General features: G+C 43.0%; 2 protein-coding genes across 3 annotated transcripts; one reads left to right on the plus strand and one right to left on the minus strand.

The window, feature by feature from the left end:
* Positions 1 to 695: 695 nt before the first annotated feature.
* On the plus strand, positions 696 to 20,259 carry LOC124046778 (plastin-2). The gene is made up of 16 exons (XM_046367531.1): positions 696 to 835; positions 3,504 to 3,580; positions 3,755 to 3,915; positions 4,062 to 4,191; positions 4,490 to 4,622; positions 4,725 to 4,806; positions 4,942 to 5,107; positions 5,458 to 5,600; positions 5,706 to 5,801; positions 8,512 to 8,707; positions 8,822 to 8,900; positions 8,989 to 9,103; positions 18,970 to 19,103; positions 19,244 to 19,364; positions 19,528 to 19,652; positions 19,777 to 20,259. Exons 2-16 carry the CDS (start codon positions 3,514 to 3,516, stop codon positions 19,907 to 19,909), a joined length of 1,881 nt encoding a protein of 626 aa, XP_046223487.1. The 5' UTR covers positions 696 to 835; positions 3,504 to 3,513; the 3' UTR covers positions 19,910 to 20,259.
* A 253-nt stretch (positions 20,260 to 20,512) lies between these two features.
* LOC124046785 (CCR4-NOT transcription complex subunit 11) lies at positions 20,513 to 24,559 on the minus strand. 2 transcript variants are annotated; one of them, XM_046367539.1, is made up of 7 exons: positions 23,723 to 24,559; positions 23,411 to 23,575; positions 23,033 to 23,185; positions 21,804 to 22,018; positions 21,492 to 21,694; positions 21,269 to 21,365; positions 20,513 to 21,019 (listed from the first exon to the last, which is right to left on the minus strand). In XM_046367539.1, the coding sequence occupies exons 1-7, from the start codon at positions 24,039 to 24,041 to the stop codon at positions 20,822 to 20,824; spliced, it is 1,350 nt and encodes a 449-aa protein (XP_046223495.1). In that variant the 5' UTR covers positions 24,042 to 24,559; the 3' UTR covers positions 20,513 to 20,821. The 2 variants fall into 2 exon arrangements, with proteins under 2 accessions (XP_046223495.1, XP_046223504.1); XM_046367548.1 differs by having other exon boundaries at positions 21,816 to 22,018; positions 23,723 to 24,538.
* Between the last annotated feature and the right edge of the window lie 131 nt (positions 24,560 to 24,690).

The following is a 24,690-nucleotide window of genomic DNA, read 5'->3' on the forward strand; positions in this document are numbered from 1 at the left end:
GCATATATGTTTGTTAATTACCATATATTCCCATTAGGTACCATATATTCCCGTTAATTCCCACGGAAAGTTTCCACCTCTGAATATTCCCCAAAATGCGCAACCCTAGTTGTCACTAAAGTCATCATAAAATACATCACTAGACTGAATAGAACATACACAATATGATGTATTGTTGTCTCTACCTTCTTGACCTTTGTGCTGTTGACTTTGCCCAATGATGTTTGTACCATGTTTTTGTGCTGCTACCATGTTGTGTTGCTACCATGTTGTTGTCATGTTGTGTTGCTACCATGCTGTGTTGTCATGTGTTGATGCCTTGTTATGTTGTTGTCTTTAGGTCTCTCTTTATGTAGTGTTGTGTTTCTCTTGTTGTGATGTGTGTTTTGGCTTATATTTATATTGTATTTTTATTTTAAAATCCCAGGCCCCGTCCCCGCAGGAGGCTTTTTGCCTTTGGGAGGCCGTCATTGTAAATAATAATTTGTTCTTAACTGACTTGCCTAGTTAAATAAAGGTTAAATAAATAAAACAAATACACAAACCTACACAAACACAAAACTGAGTAGAATATTATTGCCAGACTGATCACTTTGATAGGCCCGTGGCAGACAGCAGATTGCCATATAAAGACATTCCTCTTTGTGAAGTTGTGTTGGTTCGCGTGTCACTTCCTTCCTCGTTTATTTGAATAGATTCATTGTCGCTTGACTTCTGAGGGAGAGACAGTGCACTGCCTGCCTGTCAAGCAGTGAGAGCAGCAGACACACTGAAGGAAGGAAATTGACACAGACAGACTCACAGACAGATCCGCCAGTCAACTCACCTCCCTCAGGTAATTCAATCTCCTGACCTAGGGGCCTCTCAGTGTCACTGTGTTCCTCTGCATGTGTCATTATTACGTTGAATCTACTGGGAAAATGTTCTGTGACTGCACATTGATTCTGATGAGGATGAATGATGATGATGATGATGCATTTCTGTTGCTTTAACAGTCCATAAGGGTTCACAGATAGTCCTGTGAGTGTTAATAGATCGTGTCGTCCTGGAATCTGAGGGCAGCATGTGTAGTAGACATGCTGATCAATGCACAGCATTGCCATGTCTTGACTGTAAAGTCAGCAGACTATGGTGACAGAGAGCAGAAGTAAACCATTGCAGTGGTTAAACAGGAAGTACGTTGGGATGTGGTTAGCCTTGCTGCAACTTCTGAAAAGTATTCTAACACGTGAAAGCTAACAGTAACTCAGATATAAATGTACATTTTCTAAAAGTTTCCAACATATCTTCACTATTCATGGAATAACATGTGGAATAACATGTGCTTCAGCACATAGAATTGACTGACATGTGAATTTGTCATCTTTTGAACTCACACTGCTGTAGCCATTTGAAAATGATGAACAAAATATAATATATATATATATATTTTGTCTTTCAATTGTGCTTGAAGGATCCATAACACACACTACACTTCAAGGAATGTGCCTTTGAATACAAAACAATTGAGAGAAACCGAGGAAGCACAATTGATTGCTGTATGAAGATTATTTGGAGTGACAGACAGATTGGCTTTGATAAATGTCCACATCATAATATTGTTCCAATAAACCTATCTTCCTATATCTAATCCATGCAAATATACCTTACGGTTTGATTATTTTCTTACTACATAATGAGTAAGCTGTTTGTTTAAAAGAGAACAAGATTTACATGTGAAATCTGCGGTACCAATGATTGATGTTTGTGGGTATTGCAGTTTTATTTCCATAAAGGCCCTTGATGATTTTAGTGACTGAGTCCACAGGTATTATTGATGACAGATGAGGGTTTTAGGGATTTCAAATCAAGTAACTGGATTTGCCTCATGAAAGATAACGCCCCTCATGATCAAAATGCAAAGACAAATTTTACTTCATCATCAAAAAGTAAAGTCTGGGTAAATGTCGGCCCTAAAAAGACAATCATATCCTATTGTTAGATTAGTGAACATCACAGTGTCATTGTGTCATCCAGTGTGTGGTTTACTGAATCATCTGAGAGTGTCTCACTGCTGATTGAAATGAAATGCTTGTAAAGTGACAAAGCTGGTCATTTTGAAACATGGTGTGAAAATACATCAGTTTCGCTTCTGCTTCTGACCTCTATAGCAATGGTGGGAGAAAGGTAACAAAACCCGGAACTCCTTGTTCTTACTTATTTTAGAATTTAGAAGTGTGCTACTGGGCCTTACGAGTGGCGCACCAGTCTAAGGCACTGCATCACAGTGCTAGAGGTGTCACTACAGACCCGGGTTCGATCCCGGGCTGTATCGCAACTGGCCGTGATCGGGAGTCCCACAGGGCGGAGTACAATTGACCCAGTGTCGTCTGGGTTAGGGGAAGGTTTGGCTGGGGGGCTTTACTTGGCTCATCGCAGTCTAGCGACTCGTGCTGTGGGCCGGGTGCCTGCAGGCTGACCTCGGTCATCAGGTGACACATTGGTGCGGCTGGCTTCCAGGTTAAGCAGGCGGGTGTTATGAAGCGCGGTTTGGTGGCTCGTGTTTCGGAGGACGCATGACTCGACCTTCGCCTCCTGAACCTGTTGGGGAGTTGCAGCAATGAGACAAGATTGAAATTGGGGAGAAAAAGGGGGTAAAAATACAAAAAATGTAATAACAAAGAAGTGGGCTACTACAGTACATACATTGTTGAATATAGACAAATAATGGTCTTTAGACCCTAGGTTTAGAAAACCATAGATGTCACTCAGGTTTCTTCTGATTAGTTGGGTGACAATAGAAAGAGAGACAATTGTTACTCATCCCAAAACTTCACACCTCGGAGGCAAGCAGAGCAGACCTAGTTTAAAGTGGGTCTTTGTATCTAAAGTGATCTTTTATCTCTCGCTGAGTCTGTGGTTTAAAGCGGTAGAGCTCTCGATGAAGCCACACAGTGAAATGACAGCCATTCTCCCTGTCTGTTATCACTATAGCAACCTGTACTCCACTCTCAACTCAGACTGAGGCCTAGAATGTATACTTCGTCCTAAGGCAGATGAGGAAGAATTTAGAGGAGTTTCCGATAAACACATACTCACACACAAACTTTGAGTTGGTCTGGCTAACCACACAGAATGTCACAAGACAAACTTCTCTGAATTGCATAATAGATTATTCTCCCTATTTCACACAAGTCTTAAGCAATATCCTCGTTATGACTTTGTATGTGTGTTGTTGGGGATACTTGGAAATGCTAGTTTTGTGATAATGACTTGCAGTTGCAAAGGGGTGTAATAAAGACACATGAATGGTGTGAATTACCTCACCAGAAAAAGCATAAAGCAGCTCACTAGAAGCAGGATACTTTAGAATGAAATAGACAGCAGAGCCCAGAACCACTGGGTACAGCAAATCACATTTTGTAGCAATTATCACAGTGACAACATGCAGAAAGTTCCTCCTTGTTGAGTATGTTCAGTATTGTATGGGTTTATAAAGTTGAAGTTGTGTTTGATGGTTTCAGATCCCACAAAATGGCTGCTCCACCACAGATTTCTCAAGATGAGTTGGAAGAACTGAGAGAAGCCTTTGCTAAGATCGGTGAGGGCCTGAACAAACTCCAATCCTGATTTCCCCCATACTAAGACGGAAACTGAAACATAGTTGATAAATCATAGACTCACTTCACTCTCTCTTTTATTCTGGGTCACTGACTCATTATGTATTCAACAAGGCTACATTTGAATGACCTTTGATTTATCCATCCTGTTCCAGATGTGGACTCTCATGGCCACATTGGGACAGAAGAGCTCAATGACCTGTTCAAAGCTGCCAACCTGCCATTGCCGGGATACAGAGTCAGAGAGATCATCCAGGATCTCACCAAGACAGGAGACCTGCATGACGGCAAAGTCACCTTCGACGAGTTTGCTAATGTAAGTTCAGAGGTCAAGAGGTTAAAATCACTGGCATTTACAAAAAGTCAATGTCAAAGAACAGGAGAACATAGCATTTTCATACATTTTCACATGACACCAGAGATACATGGTCTCATCTCACCACTATTTTTCCTTTCACTAAGGTGGTCCATGGACTGAAGAGTACAGAAGTTGCTAAGACCTTCAAGAAAGCCATCAACAAGAAGGAGGGCATCTATGCCGTAGCAGGAACTTCAGAGCAGTCCAGCTCAGGCACACAGCACTCCTACTCAGGTGACTGCCCCTACTTGTTTCACTGAATGAGAATGCCCCCAAGCTACCTATTTGAGTCACTCTCTAGATATGTCTGTAGCCAACATGACACAGGAAGCACTAATCATTCAAATGAGACATACAGAACCACATCTATCTCAATGTCTGGAACAACCCATAAGTACAACAACTATTCCTGGTCTGTGAAGTCACATATCTGAATGTTTCTGATTGACTAATGTATATAAATATTTACCATAAGTACAAATACTGTATATTGTGCATCCACCCCCATACCCACACCTTTCTCCACTGACAGAGGAGGAGAAGGTGGCTTTTGTGAACTGGGTGAATAAGGCCTTGGAGAAAGACCCAGACTGCAAACATGTCCTCCCCATGGACCCCACCACCAACGATCTGTTCACTGCTGTCGGAGATGGGATCGTTTTATGGTACTTTCTAACTGGTCTCATAGACTTACTTTAGAGTAAAAACCAATCCCTATGGCAATATTCCATTGATATTTAACTATGCATCTCTCCTTCACCTGGTAGTAAGATGATCAACCAGTCTGTTCCGGACACCATCGATGAAAGAACCATCAACAAGAAGAAGCTCACACCCTTCACCATCCAGGTAACCTTTTACAGACATTACGGTAACACCACATGCAACTTTGTATAACCCATTGACACAGTAGTTTATTTTCTTTGCCATTATATACACTATGTCATACACATCTACAGCTGTGTGTGTGCTGTGCTCTAACAGGAGAATCTGAACCTGGCTCTGAACTCTGCGTCGGCCATTGGCTGCCACGTAGTGAACATCGGAGCAGAGGACCTGAAGGAAGGCAGACAGCATCTGGTCCTGGGCCTGCTCTGGCAAGTCATCAAGATCGGTTTGTTTGCTGACATCGAGATCAGCAGGAACGAAGGTGTGTGTGTGTGTGTGTGTGTGTGTGTGTGTGTGTGTGTGTGTGTGTGTGTGTGTGTGTGTGTGTGTGTGTGTGTGTGTGTGTGTGTGTGTGTGTGTGTGTGTGTGTGTGTGTGTGTGTGTGTGTGTGTGTGTGTGTGTGTGTGTGCGTGCGTGCGTGCGTGCGTGCGTGCGTGCGTGCGTGTGTGTGTGTGTGTTTATTTGAATATAGGCTTTCAATGTGTATGTGTGTTTTATAACTTTTTAACACGAGGGTGTCTATATATCTGCAGTACTGTACATCACTTGATCTCTGTAGCCTTGTTTGAATTTATGTGTGTGTATAATAATATCAATGGTGTGTGTGTGCAGCTCTGATAGCGCTGCTGAGGGATGGGGAGAGCCTGGAAGACCTGATGAAGCTTTCCCCAGAGGAGCTGCTGCTGCGCTGGGCCAACTATCACCTAGAGGAGGCAGGCTGCTCCAAGATCAACAACTTCAGCTCTGACATAAAGGTGGGTCACTCACGCTATGTCGGATCTGGATTGTCATATGACTGTGTCGCTCCTGGATCTTCTTGTGCATTTGTGATTGTATTAATTTTCTGTTTTGCATTATAGGATTCCAAGGCCTACTACAACATCCTGAACCAAGTGGCCCCTAAGGGAGATGAGGAGGGAATCCCTCCTATTGTCATTGACATTTCAGGGATAAGGGTACATGCTCTTCCTACACTAGTAACATCAACCATTGAAGGTGCAATATTTCCGCCATTTCCTGGTTGCTAAAATCCAAATAGTTCGCCAAATGTATGTGACAATACAAGCAATGTATAGTGTAGAGCAGGTGTTCCCAATCTGGGGCACGTGTACCCCCAGGGGTACGGGCAATGCCATCGGGGGTACGCCAAATAAAAATGTGATTCACATTTAAAAATGTTGCCTCATTTCACTGCCAAAAAGAAAATTAAACCATTTAGTGTTCAGCGAAATAACAACACAATGTCAAATACAGGTAGCCTAGTCAAATAATTAACATCCAATCACAATAACCGTTACTCTCTCGCGTGAAACCTTCACTCTTGCGCAGACATTTAGAAACAAAATTACAATTTGAAAAATAGGCAATGGGAGTTTTTTGAGCGAGAATAAAGACGACTTTCGAGTAGTAAGACATATATAAAAGCAACAGATACCATTAATAAGAAGGGGCTAGAAGCATCTTATATGGTGAGCTACCAAGTGGCTAGGATAGGCAAGCCCCATACTATTGTGGAGGACTTCATTCTTCCTGCTGCTGCGGATATGGCTGGGACAATGCTGGGGGAAATGGTCCAAAAAACTATACAGAAAATGGATCCATCAAACAACACTGTTTCATGACGCATCAGTGAAATGGCAGGAGATGTTTAGAAAATATTACGGCTTCGCATACAAGCCAGTGAATTATATGAGTCAACAGGGCCTGGCACAGCTCCTGGTATATGTCCGTTACATTTATGGGGGGTCAATTAAGGAAGACATCCTCTTCTGCAAACCACTGTAAACCAGGAGACAATATTTTTAAACTACTAGACAGCTTTGTGACATCAAATGGACTTTGGTGGTCAAGATGTGTTGGTATCTGTACTGATGGCGCAAAAGCCATGACAGTGAGACATAGTGGAGAGGTAATGCGCGTGCAAGCAGTTGCTCCCAACGCCACTTCAGTACACTGCAGCATCCACTGAGAGGCTCTTGCTGCCAAGGGAATGCCTGACAGCTTGAAATACATTTTGGACACTACAGTGAAAATTGTTAACTTTGTTATAGCAAGGCACCTGAACTGATGATGATATGGGCAGCGACCATGTAACGCTTTTACAACATACAGAAGTGCGCTGGTTATCAAGGGGCAAAGTATTGACACGTTTTTTTAAATTGAGAGACAAGCTTAAAGTTTTCTTTACTGACCATAATTTTCACTTGTCTGACCGCTGACCGCTTCTCACACGACTGGCCTATCTGGGTGATGTTTTTTCTCGCCTAAATGATCTGAATCTTGAATTACAGGGACTCTCCGCAACTATATTCAATGTGCCGGACAAAATTGAGGCTATGATTAAGAAGTTGGAGCTCTTTTCTGTCTGCATTAACAAAGGCAACACATACTGTAGGTCTTGCCATCATTGTATGATTATTTTGTGTGCAAATGAACTCAAGCTTACGGACAATGTCAAATGTGATATTACGAAGCACCTGAGTGAGCTGGGTGCGCAATTACGCAGGTACTTACCGAAACGGACGACACAAACAACTGGATGCGTTATCCCTTTCATGCACTGCCTGCGGTTCACTTACAGATATCATCGAAATTGCAACAAGCGGTTCTGTGAAAATTGAATTTAATCAGAAACCACTGTCAGATTTCTGGATAGGGCTAAAAAAAATTGATTCGATATCCCTTTCATAATTCGTTATCCCTTTCATGCCCAGCCTCCATTCCACTTACCGATATCTGAACAAGAGAGCCTCATCAAAATTGCAACAAGTGGTTCTGTGAAAATTGAATTTACTCAGAGTATCCTGCCTTGGCAAATCCGCTGTTAAGACACTGATGCCCTTTGCAACCACTGTACCCATGTGAGAGTGGATTCTCGGCCCTCTCTAGCATGAAAACTAAATACAGACACAGACTGTGTGTGGAAAATTATTTAAGACTGAGACTTTCTCCAACACAACTTAACATTACAGAGTTAATATTCTATAACAAATAAGGTTTTATATGTGAGATTATGATTTGTGCCCTGGTCCTATAAGAGCTCTTTGTCACTTCCCATGAGGCGGGTTGTGACAAAAACTCACACTCATTCTTATGTTTAATAAATGTATTGTATAGTGTGTGTGTGGCAGGCTTACAATGATGGCAAAAAAACAAATTGGAGAGTGCGCTGGCCCTGGTGCTAGAGGGGGTACACAGCTGGAGGTTGAATGTTTGAAGCGGTACGGGACTATAAAAAGTTTGGGAACCACTGGTGTAGAGAATCATTGTATAATCTAAACTGCTGTGAAGTATTTTTTCAATAACAAAGAATATTGTGTTTTCAGCTGCTTGAAGCTTGGTGTACAAAACTGAAAATTAAAGATGCAGAAACTAAACTTAAGAACGGGAACCATATAAATAGTGCACTTAGAACATATCTACCCCTTCTTAGACTTGCTATCAATGAGAATGATACATCTATTACTAACATTTCTATGTGAATTTGGTCGGGTCACCCAAAAAGTTACATGTTGCAGCTTTAAATTTAGATTTCAGCCAACCTGATCAACAGACAGTGTTGTTCTTCTAGCCACCTAGGTTAAACATGCCTGCTAAATTGACCATATTATCAATGAGTGATACATCAGGTGTTGCTGTTAAAGATCTCCCTACCACCCCCTGCAGGAGAAAGAGGACATAAAGAGAGCAGAGTGCATGTTGGAGCAGGCTGACCGTCTGGGCTGCCGGCAGTTCGTCACGGCAACCGACGTGGTCCGCGGCAACCCTAAGCTAAACTTAGCATACATTGCCAACCTGTTCAACAAGTACCCTGCCCTGAAGAAGCCTGAGAACCAGGACATCGACTGGAGCTCCATCGAGGGTCAGTTTTGGGACCAGACCATAACCCAGTTCCTGAGCATCCCCTCTTCCTGATTATAATATAAACCATATATAGGCCTAAACCAGTGTGTAATGCTGTCTCGGCCACTTCCAGGTGAAACCAGAGAGGAGCGCACCTTCAGGAACTGGATGAACTCACTTGGGGTCAACCCTCGTGTCAACCACCTCTATGTGTAAGTACAGGTCACTCCATATTATTACACACCATTTCCAATCATTTGGAAACCGCACTCATTTAAATTGTGTGTGCATGTTTTACAGGGACATAGATGATGCTTTGGTCATCTTCCAGCTCTATGAGAAGATAAATGTGCCAGTGGATTGGGACAGAGTAAACAAACCCCCTTACTCCAAACTGGGCAGCAACATGAAGAAGGTGAGACTAGGAACAATACGAGTTCTCCCAAAGTGCGATCATGATTAAAACAATCAATTGTACGTTTTTTTTTAAACAATACAAAACATACACATACAGATGCACACAAATATCAACGACATCACACCTACCCAGACCTGCTCACACCCCCATCTCCAGCACCCACATCATTATCCGCCACATAGCCTCAAACTGCACCATTTTGTTTCTCTCCGTCCCCCACGCACTTTCAGCATTTAGAACGTGTTTTACCTTTCCATTGTGTTAACGATGGAGGTTTGGTTGATTTCCAGTTTTTAAGTTTATGTTTTTTTCAAGATGATTGATAAGAAAAGTATCATCCAACCACTCGGGTATCTCACTGCACTTTCATATGCTTGAAATATGCAGACAGATTAAAAGTGCATTTACATTGTAATACTTATGACAGGCAACTTTCTAACTCTGTTGATAACTTTTGGACTTTATAGCATTCACAGAAGGCATTGACTATTGAGTTATTTTTAGTTTTACACTTAATACATGACTCTGTCGCTGTGCTGTAGAATTTGTGAATTTTGTATTTTGTATAATACATTTGATACATTAGTTTAAACTGGAATAAGTGTACATTTTCGTTAACCTGTAATTTTGTTAGATACGTTCCAATATTCCCTCCATTTTGTGCCAATATCAGTTCTTTTTAAGTCTTGGTTCCAATAGATCATTTTTCTAAGAGATTGTCTGTTGGATAGGCTCTCTGCAAAGTTTTGTACAGTGCCTTCGGAAAGTATTCAGACCCCTTGACTTTTTCAAAAAAAAATTAGGTTACAGCCTTATTCTAAAATTCATTAACTTGTTTTCCCCTCCTCATCAATCTATACACAATACCCCATAATGACAAAACAAAAACAGGTTTGCAAATATATTCAAAATAAAAAACGGAAATATCACATTTACATAAGTATTCAGACCTTTTACTCAGTACTTTGTTGAAGGGCATTTGGCAGCGATTACAGCCTTGTGTCTTCTTAGGTATGACTCTACAAGCTTCGCACACCTGTATTTGGGGAGTTTCTCCCATTCTTCTCTGCAGATCATCTCAAGCTCTGACAGGTTGGATGGCGAGCGTTGCTGCACAGCTATTTTCAGGTCTCTCCAGAAATGTTTGATCGGGTTCAAGTCTGGGCACTGGCTGGGCCACTCAAGGACATTCAGAAATTTGTCCCGAAGCCACTCCTGCGTTGTCTTGGCTGTGTGCTTAGGGTCGTTATCCTGTTGGAAGGTGAACCTTCATCCCAGTCTGAGGTCCTGAGCAATCTGGAGCAGGTTTTCATCAACGATCTCTCTGTACCGCTGAAGAAATCCCCACAGCGTGATGCTGCCACTACCATGTTTCACCGTAGGGATGGTGCCAGCTTTCCTCCAGATGTGACACTTGGCATTCAGGACAAAGAGTTCAATTGTTGTTTAATAAGACCAGAGAATCTTGTTTCTCATGGTCTGAGAGTCTTTAGGTGCCATTTGGAAAACTCCAAGCGGGCTTTCATGTGCCTTTTACTGAGGAGAGGCATTTGTCTGGCCACTCCACCATAAAGGCCTGATTGGTGGAGTGCTACAGAGATGGTTGTCCTTCTGTCAGAGAGACCATCGGTCACCTCCCTGACCAAGGCCTTTCTCCCCGATTGCTCAGTTTGGCCGGGCAGCCAACTCTAGGAAGAGTCTTGGTGGTTCCAAACGTATTCCATTTAAGAATGATGGAGGCCACTGTGTTCTTGCGAACCTTCAATGCCTCAGATTTTTTTTGGTACCCTTCCCCAAATCTGTGCCTTGACAAAAATCCTGTCTCAGAGCTCTACAGACAATTCCTTCGACCTCATGGCTTGGTTTTTGCTCTGACAATCACTGTCAACTGTGGGACCTTATATAGACAGGTGAGCGCCTTTCCAAATCATGTCCAATCAATTGAATTTATCACAGGTGGACTCCAATAAAGTTGAAACATCTCAAGGATGATCAATGGAAACAGGATGCACCTAAGCTCAGTTTCGAGTCTCATAACAAAGGGTCTAAATACTAATGTAAATAAGTTATTTCTGTTTTTGCAATTTTTGCAATTTCTAAAAACCTGTTTTGTGTGTAGATTGCTGAGGATTTTTATTTATTTAATCTATTTTAGAATAAGGCTGTAACGTAATAAAATGTGAAAAAAGTCAAGGGGTCTGAATATTTTCCAAAGGCACTGTACAAAACTTTGCAGAGAGAGCCTATCCAACAGATAATCTTTTCCCACGGCACTAGCCTATCATATGAATATCCTTTTCTGACTCAAATAGGATTCCCTCAAGATGGCTCTGACGCCCAAAAGATTTAAAATAGAAATTTCACAAATATGAAACTTTTAAGTTGCATGTTTTTCAAAATATCTACATTGTTCAGTCCAAAATTCCCTTTTAATTATGTCATGGAAATACATGTATTTCCTATTACCAAGTAATTTACGGTGTTTATGCCTTTAGTTTTCCATGTGGACCAATTTATCTGTGAATTCTGAAAAGCTATCCAAGGATTGTTCCACGGGGTTGTGATTTTATGGAGTAATATTGGTTCATGTAGAACACGTTTCATTTTATTCCGTATTGTTATAGTGTTCTTAGCTATGAATATGTTACTGTTCTTAGCTTTATAGACATGTAAAAAGATTCTGGGGATGAGCATGCATGTCTTCAATATGTACCCATTGGTCCTCATTTAACTACAATGAGTATCCAAAACATTAAGAACACCTGCTCTTTCCATGACATATACTGACCAGGTAAATCCAGGTGAAAGCTATGATCCCTTATTGATGTCACTTGTTAAATTCACTTCAATTAGTGTAGATGAAGCGGAGGAGACAGGTTAAATAAGGATTTTTAAACCTTGAGACAATTGAGACAGGAATTGTGTATGTGTGCCATTCAGAGGGTGAATGGGAAAGACAAAATATATAAGTGCCTTTGAACGGGGTATGGCAGTAGGTAAGCGCGCTGGTTTGTGTTAAGAACTGCAACGCTGCTGTTTTTTACACGCTCAACAGTTTCCTGCGTGTTTCAAGAATGGTCCACAACCCAACGGACATCTTGCCAACTTGACAAAACTGTGGAAAACATTGGAGCCAACATGGGCCAGCATCCCTGTGGAATGCTTTCGACACCTTGTATAGTCCATGCCTAGACAAATTGAGGCTGTTCTGCTTATTTGCCCATCTGTTATGACCGAATATACTTTTTTAAAGAATGTCTTCGGTGATGTAATTGGTATTATCCAGAATAAATATAAATACTTTGGGAGCCATGCCATTCTGAAGAGGTTTATTCTACCTGTAAGATTTTAGTAGTTTTTTTAAACCTTTATTTAACTAGGCAAGTCAGTTAAGAACAAATTCTTATTTTACAATGACGGCCTACCCACCTCCACTAACCCGGACGATGCTGGGCCATAGTGCACCGCCCTATGAGACTCCCGATCACGATGTTTGAGTATTCTGAAGATATTTTTAGCAAGGGGGCATTGAGTTTTCAATATTGGCCAGGTATATCAGGAGATCATCTGCAAATAAGTTTAGTTGATATTGCCAATGCTGATACATGTTACATTTGGGTCAAATCAAGTCAAATCAAAATTATTTATATAACCCTTCGTACATCAGCTGATATCTCAAAGTGCTGTACAGAAACCCAGCCTAAAACCCCAAACAGCAAGCAATGCAGGTGTAGAAGCACGGTGGCTAGGAAAAACTCCCTAGAAAGGCCAAAACCTAGGAAGAAACCTAGAGAGGAACCAGGCTATGTGGGGTGGCCAGTCCTCTTCTGGCTGTGCCGGGTGGAGAATATAACAGAACATGGCCAAGATGTTCAAATGTTCATAAATGACCAGCATGGTCGAATAATAATAAGGCAGAACAGTTGAAACTGGAGCAGCAGCACAGTCAGGTGGACTGGGGACAGCAAGGAGTCATCATGTCAGGTAGTCCTGGGGCACGGTCCTAGGGCTCAGGTCCTCCGAGAGAGAGAAAGAAAGAGAGAATTAGAGAGAGCATATGTGGGGTGGCCAGTCCTCTTCTGGCTGTGCCGGGTGGAGATTATAACAGAACATGGCCAAGATGTTCAAATGTTCATAAATGACCAGCATGGTCGAATAATAATAAGGCAGAACAGTTGAAACTGGAGCAGCAGCATGGCCAGGTGGACTAGGGACAGCAAGGAGTCATCATGTCAGGTAGTCCTGGGGCATGGTCCTAGGGCTCAGGTCAGTTGAAACTGGAGCAGCAGCATGGCCAGGTGGACTGGGGACAGCAAGGAGTCATCATGTCAGGTAGTTCTGGGGCATGGACCTAGGGCTCAGGTCCTCCGAGAGAGAGAGAAAGAAGGAGAGAATTAGAGAACGCACACTTAGATCCACACAGGACACCGAATAGGACAGGAGAAGTACTCCAGATATAACAAACTGACCCTAGCCCCCCGACACAAACTACTGCAGCATAAATACTGGAGGCTGAGACAGGAGACAGGTCCTGTCTAAATCGTTCTGAAAGCAGTTCAACTGCCAGGGCAAACAGGAGGCAGGAAAGATGTCTTGTGCATCTTTCTAAAGCAATTTCAGCAATTCATGTATTATTTGTGTAGATTTTTGCATAAGGACATTTATACATATCTTTTTTTAATTGATTATTTCTGCTGGAAAGTTGAACGCTTCCAAAGTTTTGAATAGAAAAGTCCATTCAAGACAGATGAAAAGCCTTTTCTGCATCAACAGACATTATTGATTGTTCTAAGATGATCCTCGTCGTGTCCCGTGTATATATATTTTTATATATTTTTTCTTTGCATATATTTTTAAAATATTTTGAATATTTTTCTTAACCTCAACTTCAACATACTCTCCTGCAATCCGCCTCACCCAATGTGGTATGGATCTGCTATATTCTTTACTTTTGAACCGGATCCCCCAACAGATGCTAGCCAGCTAACTAGCTACTAGCTAGTAGTCAGCCAGCCACTGCTAGCGTTCTTCAGCTAACCTTTAGCCAACAACTCTTGCCAGTCTGCACAGCGCGATTCAAACCAGAGCAAATCGGACTTATTTTTCTCCATATCTCCGGATTCCTACCGCAAGCTCTGAACCTTCTCACCTGGATCATCTCAGCTAGCTAGCTGCTGTCCGAGTGGCCACTCCTGGCTAATGTCTCTGTCCCGAAGCAAGAACCAATTAGCCTGGAGCTAGCCTTTGCCAGGCCCATCTCTCGGCTAGCCGACAGCCACTCCTTGGGCTACAATACCTATTTTGCAAATTGGCCTGGACCCCTTTAACTGCCAACATGGAGCCCCGCCGATCCATCACGACTGGACTACCGACGTAATCTGCCCAAGGGGGGTTTTCAACTGGCTCCTCCGTCGCGACGTTCACGGAATGCACTAGCAGCGGCCCGCAGCTGTCTAGAGCATATCGGACTGTGAGCTGAAGAGACCCATCGGACAAATTATTTGGCCACAATAACTATTTTGCCAATTGGCATTGACCCTTTTACCACACGGAGCCCTGCTGATCTTTCACGACTGGTCTACCGACGTAACAGCACGAGGGGGCTACAACAGACTTCTTCTGTCATGACGTCCCTCTAAAGCCCTTCTGCTAGCTTGCTAGGGCCTGCCCGCTAGCTGTCTGATTTGCCGTGTTTCCATACCCCCCCAAACTACTCACTGGACCCCTATGATCACTCGGCTACGCATGCCTCTCCCTAATGTCAATATGCCTTGTCCATCACTGTTTTGGATAGTGATTATTGCCTTATTTCACTGTAGAGCATCTAGCCTTGCGCAATACGCCTTAGCTAACCCTTTAGTTCCACCTCCCACACATGCGGTGACCTCACCTGGTTTAAATGATGTTTCTAGAGACAATTTCTCTCTCATCGTCACTCAATGCATAGGTTTACCAACACTGTATTCACATCCTACCATACCTTTGTCTGTACATTATGCCTTGAATCTATTCTACCATGCCTAGAAACCTGCTCCTTTAACTCTCTTTTCCGAACGTACTAGACGATCAGTTCTTATAGCCTTTAGCCATACCCTTATCCTACTCCTCTTCTGTTCCTCTGGTGATGTAGAGGTTAGACCAGGCCCTGCAGTGCCTAGCTCCGCTCCCATTCCCCAGGCACTCTCATTTGTGGACTTCTGTAACTGTAAAAGCCTTGGTTTCATACATGTTAACATTAGAAGCCTCCTCCCTAAGTTTGTTTAATTCACTGCTTTAGCACACTCTGCCATCCCGGATGTCATAGCCGTGTCTGAATCCTGGCTCAGGAAGACCACCAAAAACCCTGAATTTTCCATCCCTACTATAACATTTTCAGACAAGATAGAAGTGCCAAAAGGGGCGGAGTTGCAATCTACTGCAGAGATAGCCTGCAGAGTTCTGTCTTACTATCCAGGTCTGTGCCCAAACAATTTGAGCTTCTACTTTTAAAACTCCACCTTTCCAGAAACAAGTCTCTCACCGTTGCTGCTTGCTATAGACCACCTTTTGGCCCAGCTGTGCCCTGGACACTATATGTGAATTGATTGCCCCCCATCTATCTTCAGAGCTCGTACTGTTAGGTGACCTAAACTGGGACATGCTTAACACCCCGGCCATCCTACAAGCTAAGCTTGATGCCCTCAATCTCAACCAGGATCTCAGCGATTACTGCATCATTGCCTGCATCCGTAATGGGTCTGCGGTCAAATGACCACCCCTCATCACTGTCAAACGCTCCCTAAAACACTTCAGCGAGCAGGCCTTTTTAATCGACCTGGCCCGGGTATCCTGGAAGGATATTGACCTCATTCCGCCAGTAGAGGATGCCTGGTTATTCTTTAAAAGTGCTTTCCTCACCATCTTAATAATAAGGAACACTCTAGACCGGACTGCCCTTGACCAGCACAAAAACATCCTGAGGTGTTCTGTATTAGCATCGAAAAGCCTACGCGATATGCAACTTTTCAGGGAAGTTAGGAACCAATATACACAGGCATTTAGGAAAGCAAAGGCTAGCTTTTTCAAACAGAAATTTGCATCCTGTAGCACAAACTCCAAAAAGTTCTGGGACACTGTAAAGTCCATGGAGAATAAGAGCACCTCTTCCCAGCTGCCCACTGCACTGAAGCTAGGAAACACTGTCACCACCGATAAATCCACGATAATTGAGAATTTCAAGAAGCATTTTTCTACGGCTGGCCATGCTTTCCACCTGGCTACCCCGGTCAACAGCCCTGCTCCCCCCACAGCAACTTGCCCAAGCCTCAACATTTGTCCTTCACCCAAATCTAGATAGCTGATGATCTGAAAGAGGTGCAAAATCTAGACCCCAACAAATCAGCCGGGCTAGACAATCTGGACCCTCTCTTTCTAAAATGATCTGCCAAAATTATTGTAACCACTATTACTAGCCTGTTCAACCTCTCTTTCGTATCCCCAAAGATTGGAAAGCTGCCGTGGTCATCCCCCTCTTCAAAGGAGAGACACTCTGAACCCAAACTGCTACAGACCTATAGTTATCCTACCCTGCCTTTCTAAGGTCTTCAAAAGCCAAGTTAACAAACAGATCACCGACCATTTCGAATCCCATCGTACCTTCTCCGCTATGCAATCTGGTTTACGAGCTGGTCATGGGTGCACCTCAGCCACGCTCAAGGTCCTAAACGATATCATAACTGCCATCAATAAGAGACAATACTGTGTAGCTGTATTCATCAACCTGGCCAAGGCTTTCGACTCTGTCAATCACCACATTCTTATCGGCAGACTCAACAGTCTTGATTTGTGAAATGACTGTCTCGCTGGTTCACCAACTACTTCTCAGACAGAGTTCAGTGTGTCAAATTAGAGGGCCTTGTTGTCTGAACTTCTGGCAGTCTCTATTGGGGTGCCACAGGGTTCAATTTTCGGGCCGACTCTTTTCTCTGTATACATCAATGATGTCGCTCTTGCTGCTGGTGATTCTCTGATCCACCTCTACTCAGATGACACCATTCTGTATACTTCTGTTCCTTCTTTGGACACTGTGTTAACTAACCTTCAGACGAGCTTCAATGCCATACAATTGTCCTTCCGTGGCCTCCAACTGCTCTTAAATGCAAGTAAACTAAATGCATGCTCTTCAACCAATCGCTGCCCAGACCTGCCCGCCTGTCCAGCATCACTACTCTGGACGGTTCTGAATATGTGGACAACTACAAATACCTAGGTGTCTGGTTAGACTGTAAACTCTCCTTCCAGACTCACATTAAGCATCTCCAATCCAAAATTAAATCTAGAATCGGCTTCCTATTTTGCAACAAAGCATCCTTCACTCATGCTGCCAAACATACCCTCGTAAAACTGACTATGCGACTGATCCTTGACTTCGGCAATGTCATTTACAAAATAGCCTCCAACACTCTACTCAGAAAATTGGATGCAGTCTATCACAGTGCCATCCGTTTTGTCACCAAAGCCCCATATACTACCCACCACTGCGACCTGTATGCTCTCGTTGGCTGGGCCTCGCTTCATATTCATTGCCAAACCCACTGGCTCCAGGTCATCTATAAGTATTTTGCTAGGTAAAGCCCCACCTTATCTCAGCTCGTAGCGCGTGCTACGGGTGGGTGCTGCTATGGTGACCAGTGAACTGAGATAAGGCGGGGCTTTACCCAGCAAAAGACTTATAGATGACCTGGAGCCAGTGGGTTTGGCTGTAGCGTGTGCTACAGGTGGGTGCTGCTATGGTGACCAGTGAGCTAGTTACACCCAAAGCCAATTCCTCTTTTGGCTGCCTTTCCTTCCAGTTCTCTGCTGCCAATGATTGGCACGAACCTCAAAAATCACTGAAGTTGGAGACTCATATCTCTCTAACTAACTTTAAGCACCAGCTGTCAGAGCAGCTTACAGATCACTGCACCTGTACATAGCCCATCCAACTACCTCATCCCCATGCTGTTGTTTATTTTATTTTGCTCCTTTGCACCCCAGTATCTCTACTTGCACACTCATCTTCTGCACATCTATCACTCCAGTGTTTAATTGCTATAATTGTAATTATTTTGCCACTGGCCTATTTATTGCCTTACCTACCTTATTTGCACACACTGTATATAGACTTTTTGTATTGTACTATTGACTGTATGTTTATTAATTCCATGTGTAACTCTATGTTTGTGTCACACTGCTTTGCTTTATCTTGGCAAGGGCGCAGTTGTAAGTGAGAACCTGTTCTCAACCAGGTTAAATAAAGGTGAAAAAATATATATATTAAATTGATAAATGTATATTGTTTTTCAGCGTATTATATTAAACTGAAACATGTTATTGTGTTTGTTTAAATGTCTATTCTTAATAAACTCTGTTTGATTGATATGGATCAAGTCTGGTAAGACTTTTCCCATTCTATTGCTTATGAGTTTTGTTATTTTTTTGTCACAATTTATTAAACTTACAGGTCTGTAATCAGCAGTGGACTCTCCAGATTATCCTGGTTTTAATATAACTGAAAACCCTTTTTGATACATGGAACTAGATGCACTGAATTGAGTGACCTGTGTTGTCATTTGTGAAATAAGGGTGATACTTTGTCCCAAAATGTTAAATAGAATTCTATGAGAAAGCTGTCCATGCAAACATTTTAACAGTATCTAATATTTGTTTGAGGGGTGATGTGTTTTTAGTAATATTTTTTTCTCTGCTGATAATTGCTTCAGGGTTGTTGAGTCTAAGAAGGTTGTAGGATCAGTCCAAATGTTGTTTATTTCTGATTTATATAGATTTTCATAGAAGCTTTTCAATTGATTGACTGATTGATTGATTGTGTTTGTCTGTTCCAGTTGGAGAACTGTAACTATGCAGTGGAGCTGGGGAAGAAGGAGGCCAAGTTCTCCCTGGTTGGCATCGCTGGACAGGACCTGAATGAAGGCAACAGAAAACTCACCCAGGCCCTGCTGTGGCAGCTGATGAGGAGGTAATGCAACAGAATACTGTTAAAATGCTTTAGATTATACATTTTTCCTGTTCCGGTCATGTGATCAGGAAAAATCCCTATGCAGGCCCAATGCATACTCCATAATTCCACATTTAGAAGGATCCATCTCTTTCTCTCAGGTACACACTGAACATTCTGGAGGAGCTTGGTGATGGGCAGAAGGTGAATGACGACACCATCGTCACCTGGGTCAACGATACACTCACACAGGCTGGCAAAGGCACCATCTCTGGATTCAAGGTAGGCTGTACCTCTGCTGTTTAATATTTTCCTGACCATGGTACCTTTTTTGACGTTCTAGACTTCATTTAGTCACTAAGCAGTAAAGAAAATACAAATACAGCACCCTCCACAGCAATAGCTCAGTGTGTGTGTGTGTGTGTGTGTGTCTGTGCCTCTGTAGGATGGGTCCATTGCCACCAGTATGCCAGTCCTGGACCTGATTGATGCCATCCAGCCAGGCTCTATCCGCTATGATCTAATCAAAGTGGAGGACCTGACTGAGGAGGAGAAGCTCAATAACGCCAAGTACGTACTATGTGATGATAATCAAATTTAGGTATGAGCTTGATGAAAGAGAGGAAACGTTCAAGTTAACAGATGTAAAGATATCCCCACTAACACATCTCCTCTTAATCCTACCTGTTGTCAGATATGCCATCTCCATGGCTAGGAAGATCGGAGCGCGGGTGTACGCCCTGCCTGAGGACCTGGTGGAGGTCAAACCTAAGATGGTGATGACGGTGTTCGCCTGCCTGATGGCCCGGGGCATGAAGAGGGTGTAGGGGTCACGACACCATAGAACACATCACCTGAAGCTGTTATCAGCACAACAACCAGAATCAGGGAAAAGAGGATACTAGCTCACAAGACAATTTCAATAATATAGCTAGTATATCAGGAAATCAGGGATTCAAAACTCAGGCCTAATATAGCAAAGAGCAGATAAAAATAGATAATACTAGAAATATACCACAGATATCAGAAAGTCGAGCATCTTATTTTGATACGAGATTAAGCTCTTTCTAACTTTACTTTTTATTTCTTTAATTGATGCTATTAATGATATGGTTTTCAATTTTAATTAGAGACCATTTTGCTTTCAGACTGAAAATAAAGACATCAGGGAAAATGATGATTTTTTTTTGTATTAAAAAATAATGTTGTTACTTGGTTTTGTTCACACGCATTGTAATACACATACTCTACACCTGTACAGTATGAGCAGTCTACTTACAAATATTTGTTCTGCATTAAGAATTTACTCATGTGATAAACGATCTAGTTCACTTAAAAACTAAGAACACATTCAAAACAGAACCCACCAATCCTATATTTGCATGTACAGTATTACTCACTATAGAAAATATAAGCCAAAAACCCAGATGATTCATCACATATCCATTTAATGAAACAAAACCGACAAGCTTCAATCTCTGAAGGGGAAAAAAAAACACAGTTTCAAAATGAATTTTCAAAATATCTTTGTCCAGAAAAGAGAGGGGAAGAACAGTAACTGAGTTCAAACCTGACTCCAGGTGGGTACTGGTGAGGTCGTGAGGATTGTCTGGCTGTTTATACAGCCTTGGTCAGTATCTCTTGGTTGGTGCGCTATTTAGCGGACAGTGCCTCTGTGGGCTTACTCCCTTGGGGTGTTATTTGGCAGGTCAGGCTAGTGCCACGTTCTCTATGTACTGTTATTTGGCCGGTTTCGCCTCAGGGGGTGTTTCTCCTGTATCTAGGGTCTTGAGAAGGCGGAAGAGGCCAGCTGCCTCACGTATACGGCTGAACTCAATGCAGAAGGCCTGCACCTCGATGAACAGGTCCTGCACATTGATGATCTTGTTCCGGATCAGAGACTGTAGGAACACACACACCAGGCGCACCAAGCGGTTCTGCCAATGGAAACAGATAGGTTTTACACAGACACATCTGGAACACTGGAAAACACAGTGGAGAATTGACTAACATTAGTAGTGAACAGTCACCTTGAACGGGGACAACCCACAAATTAACTCCCTGTTACAATTTTCTGAGAATGGAAATGGCATGCATCCTCCTGTAAGACAAGCTTTTCAATGTGACTGACAGGTCAAACAGTAAGCTACAGGCTCCTGCCATGGCCCTTCCACAGTCCTCGTTACCTGCATGTACTTGTCTTTGATCTGTTCACATGTGGAGATACAGTTGGAGATGTACAGATGAATGAACTCTGGTGGGAGGTCCACAGCAGTTGTCAGCCTGTGCACACAAAGAATAACCTCATAAATAAACAGAAAAATAAACATTTTAAAACTATACCTATATTGAAAACTGATTCAACTGACAACTGAATTGTATAAATCAAATTCTATCCAAAGTCCCCACCTGTTGACCACCTCCATGGAGTGCAGGGACATGTCCATGTTGACCAGGACAGAGAAGTACTCAGTGATCTGGCTGGACTGCATTAGTTTGAGCAGCATCTCAATGGCCACCAGAGGGTTGTTCTCCACCAGGTCGGGCAGCTTGGCCGGGGTCAGACCGATGTGGTACACCAGTTTAGGATCCTTTTCCAGCTCACCCAGGAGCTGTAGGGAAAGAGGCAGCAATATTAAGAGAGACATTCAGGTTGAATTCACGAATGAAGGTTAAGGATATTTGAAATGTATAAAATACAGTTTTGAGTAGACAGTGTACCTGTCTACTCACCTGTGACTGCTGCTGGGCAGACAGCGGGCTCTTGAATGCCTTGGCCATGATGCGTTTGATCTCCACGCCCGTGCTGTTCTTTACACACATAGAGCGGTCCCACTGCACACTGTGGTCTGGCTCCGTGGGGTTCAGCCACGCCAGCTCGTCTTCACACACGTGCAGCGGAGGGGGCGGCCGGATAAACTCCGGACGGAAGTGACCTGGGGAGAGGGAGGGTCACAGGTAGCTGTTACAGAATGGGTATGTGGCTTGGCTTACGTGATACTTGGGATATCCTATATACACTCAGGGGCCCGTTTATTAGGTACACCACCCAGTTCACAAAAATGGTTCGCTCCTACAGACAGTGTGTCACATGGCCATGGCTTGCTATATAAAGCAAGCAGACAGACACCGAGGCATTTAGTAACTGTTCAATTGAACATTAGAATGTGCAAAATGAGTTCCCTAAACGACGTTGAGAGTGGTTTGATAGTCGGTGCCAGGCACGCTCGTTCCAGTATCTCAGAAATGTCCGGCCTCCTAGGCTTTCACACACGACAGTGTCTAGGGATTACAGAGAATGGTGCGACAAACAAAAAACACGTGGTAGTCCTGTGGGCGAAAACAGCTTGTTGATGAGAATAGCAAGATTCGTGCAAGCTAACAGGCGGGCCACAAACAGTCAAATAATGGCGCAGTACAACAGTGGTGTGAAGAAGGGCATCTCGGAAGGCACAACTCGTCGGTCCTTTTCACGGATGAGCTATTGCAGCAGACGACCACACCGGGTTCTACTCCTATTAGCTAAAAAGAAGAAGCGGCTCCAGTGGGCACGCGATCACCAACACTGGACAATTGAGGAGTGGAAAAACATTGCTTTGTCTGGCGAATCCCAGTTCCTGTTGAGTCATACTGACGGCAGAGTCAGGATTTGTCGTAAGCAGCATGAGTCCATAGCCCCATCTTGCCTGGTGTCAACGGTGCAGGCTGGTGGCAGTGGTGTAATGGTGTGGAGAATGTTTTCCTGGCACACGTTAGGTCTCTTGATACTAATTGAGCTACTACATGATTCTATATGTGTTATTTCATAGTTTTGATGTTTTCACTATTAGAAAATAATGAAAAACCCTTACATGAGTAGGTGTGTCCAAACTTTTGACTGGTACTATATGTCCTCCATAAACATAACTTTTAGACTCATAACATCATGATTGATTAAACACTCCACTTACTCTCCAGTGCAGGTCGAGGCCCAGTGACCAGGGACTCTGTGATCTGATTGGCCACTGAGCTGTCAAACCCAGAGTTGGAGGAATCTGGGTCCGGGTCACTGAGGATACTGGGGAAGCTGGCCTTACTCTGGGTGGGTAGCTCTGACTGGCGCTCTGCGGGGTCAAGAAGAGAGAAAGAGATAAGATAGTTTACATATTAAGTGTTAGAAATGCAGCATAATAAAGTGTAAAGAACTGTCTGTTGTACTACAGTTAGGATATGAGAGGTGTTATGTCTCAACACAGGCAAATAGCTATTTTTGAGCTGCCTAAAATTCTTGAGGTTCTATAACCATCCTTAATACAACAACCATGAGTGCATACATTTTGGTTCAGTACCTGCCAAGGCCAACTGCAGCCCACTAATGTCTATGGACTGTGGCATGTTCCCCATGTCCATGCATGACACCTGTCTGGGGGTCTTCTTGAAGAGTTCCCTTGGAGGTGCCAGCATCAGCTGGGAGAGGAAGAACTTCTCAGGCTGTGTTATGGGTGGCAAGAATCCTGTGGACAGTAAAATGATCAGTAAGTACTTGAAATGTCAATGTTCAGCATAGACCTGGGTTGAGACATTACTTGTGGATGAAAGAAACACACACTTTTAACAATACTTATCACTATGCACACTGATAGGAGTCTAGACACACTCACCTGACAGTTGTTTCTCCTGTTCCTCCCCAACTGGTGAAGGGTTCAGCAAGTGAGCAAAGACAGCGGCAAAGGGGTTGGCGGCAAGAGGCTCTGTGCGGTACATCTCCCAGAGAAGGTAGAGGGCGGTGAGGCGCTGGGCAGAGCTGGGCAGAAGATCTGGCTGTTGCAGCAGCATCACCAACACCGAACCCACTCGGAAATGTTCGGCCTTTGCGAAGTAATGATGAAACGCGGTTGACAGACTTTCGAAAGTGTTGGTGCAAGCTTCCTCAGAGATGATTCCCAAGAGGTTGGACAGCTCCTTCGGGGCGAGTGTCATTTTTCCTATGTGTAGTGGGGGCTACAGTAACAAGCTGCTAGCTTTTAGCTACGTGACTAAAATGATCAATCACTGCTTGCTATTAGTCTTTAATAATTACAGGTAAATAGCATTATTCAGTTCATACTAAAAAAATTAAAAATAAGCTCGTTACATTTCCATTAACTCCACCGGAGTGCAGATGTGGACAGCTAGGTAACGTTAACAATTAACGTTAGTAAATGTTATTAGCTCTTGCTAGTTAGCTTGCTAGTTTGTCAGTAAAGACTAAAGTCATTATAAAACAAATGTATACATCTTAACAATATCGACCTTGGTCAAAAAATGTACATAACAATCTTAATGATCTAAAATCATTCATTTGCTTATTGTCAAAGGTTGAATAAGAAGTAAATTAGCTAGCTTTTCTTAGCTGTCAAATTTTTCAGCAGTTTCCACTTCGTTCACAACATTGGAGCGTAGAGTTTTGACCTTTGACACGACCCCGGTAACAACGTGCATTCTGGGACATATAGTACAGTAGATTATTCGTGTTTTGTGCTTGCTCTGGACCTTTCGGGGCTACAACAACACTTGTCTACAGATTACAGGTAATGCATTTGTTACAAATTGTGTGTCAATTAATTTTAGTTTGCAAACACACTGCAAC

Source organism: Oncorhynchus gorbuscha, linkage group LG01, assembly GCF_021184085.1.
Source record: "Oncorhynchus gorbuscha isolate QuinsamMale2020 ecotype Even-year linkage group LG01, OgorEven_v1.0, whole genome shotgun sequence".
Taxonomy (NCBI): domain Eukaryota; kingdom Metazoa; phylum Chordata; class Actinopteri; order Salmoniformes; family Salmonidae; genus Oncorhynchus; species Oncorhynchus gorbuscha.

Bases quoted from the DNA above. Each gene is read 5' to 3' on its own strand.
- LOC124046778 (XM_046367531.1), top strand. From the start codon at position 3,514: ATGGCTGCTCCACCACAGATTTCTCAAGATGAGTTGGAAGAACTGAGA. The intron at 3,581-3,754 runs GTGAGGGCCTGA...ATCCTGTTCCAG, and splicing joins AGAAGCCTTTGCTAAGATCG to ATGTGGACTCTCATGGCCAC. The intron at 9,104-18,969 runs GTGAGACTAGGA...TGTCTGTTCCAG, and splicing joins TGGGCAGCAACATGAAGAAG to TTGGAGAACTGTAACTATGC.
- LOC124046785 (XM_046367539.1), bottom strand. From the start codon at position 24,041: ATGACACTCGCCCCGAAGGAGCTGTCCAACCTCTTGGGAATCATCTCT. The intron at 22,019-23,032 runs GTAAGTGGAGTG...CCCTCTCCCCAG, and splicing joins GCCTCGACCTGCACTGGAGA to GTCACTTCCGTCCGGAGTTT. The intron at 21,020-21,268 runs GTAACGAGGACT...TTCCATTGGCAG, and splicing joins TCAAAGACAAGTACATGCAG to AACCGCTTGGTGCGCCTGGT.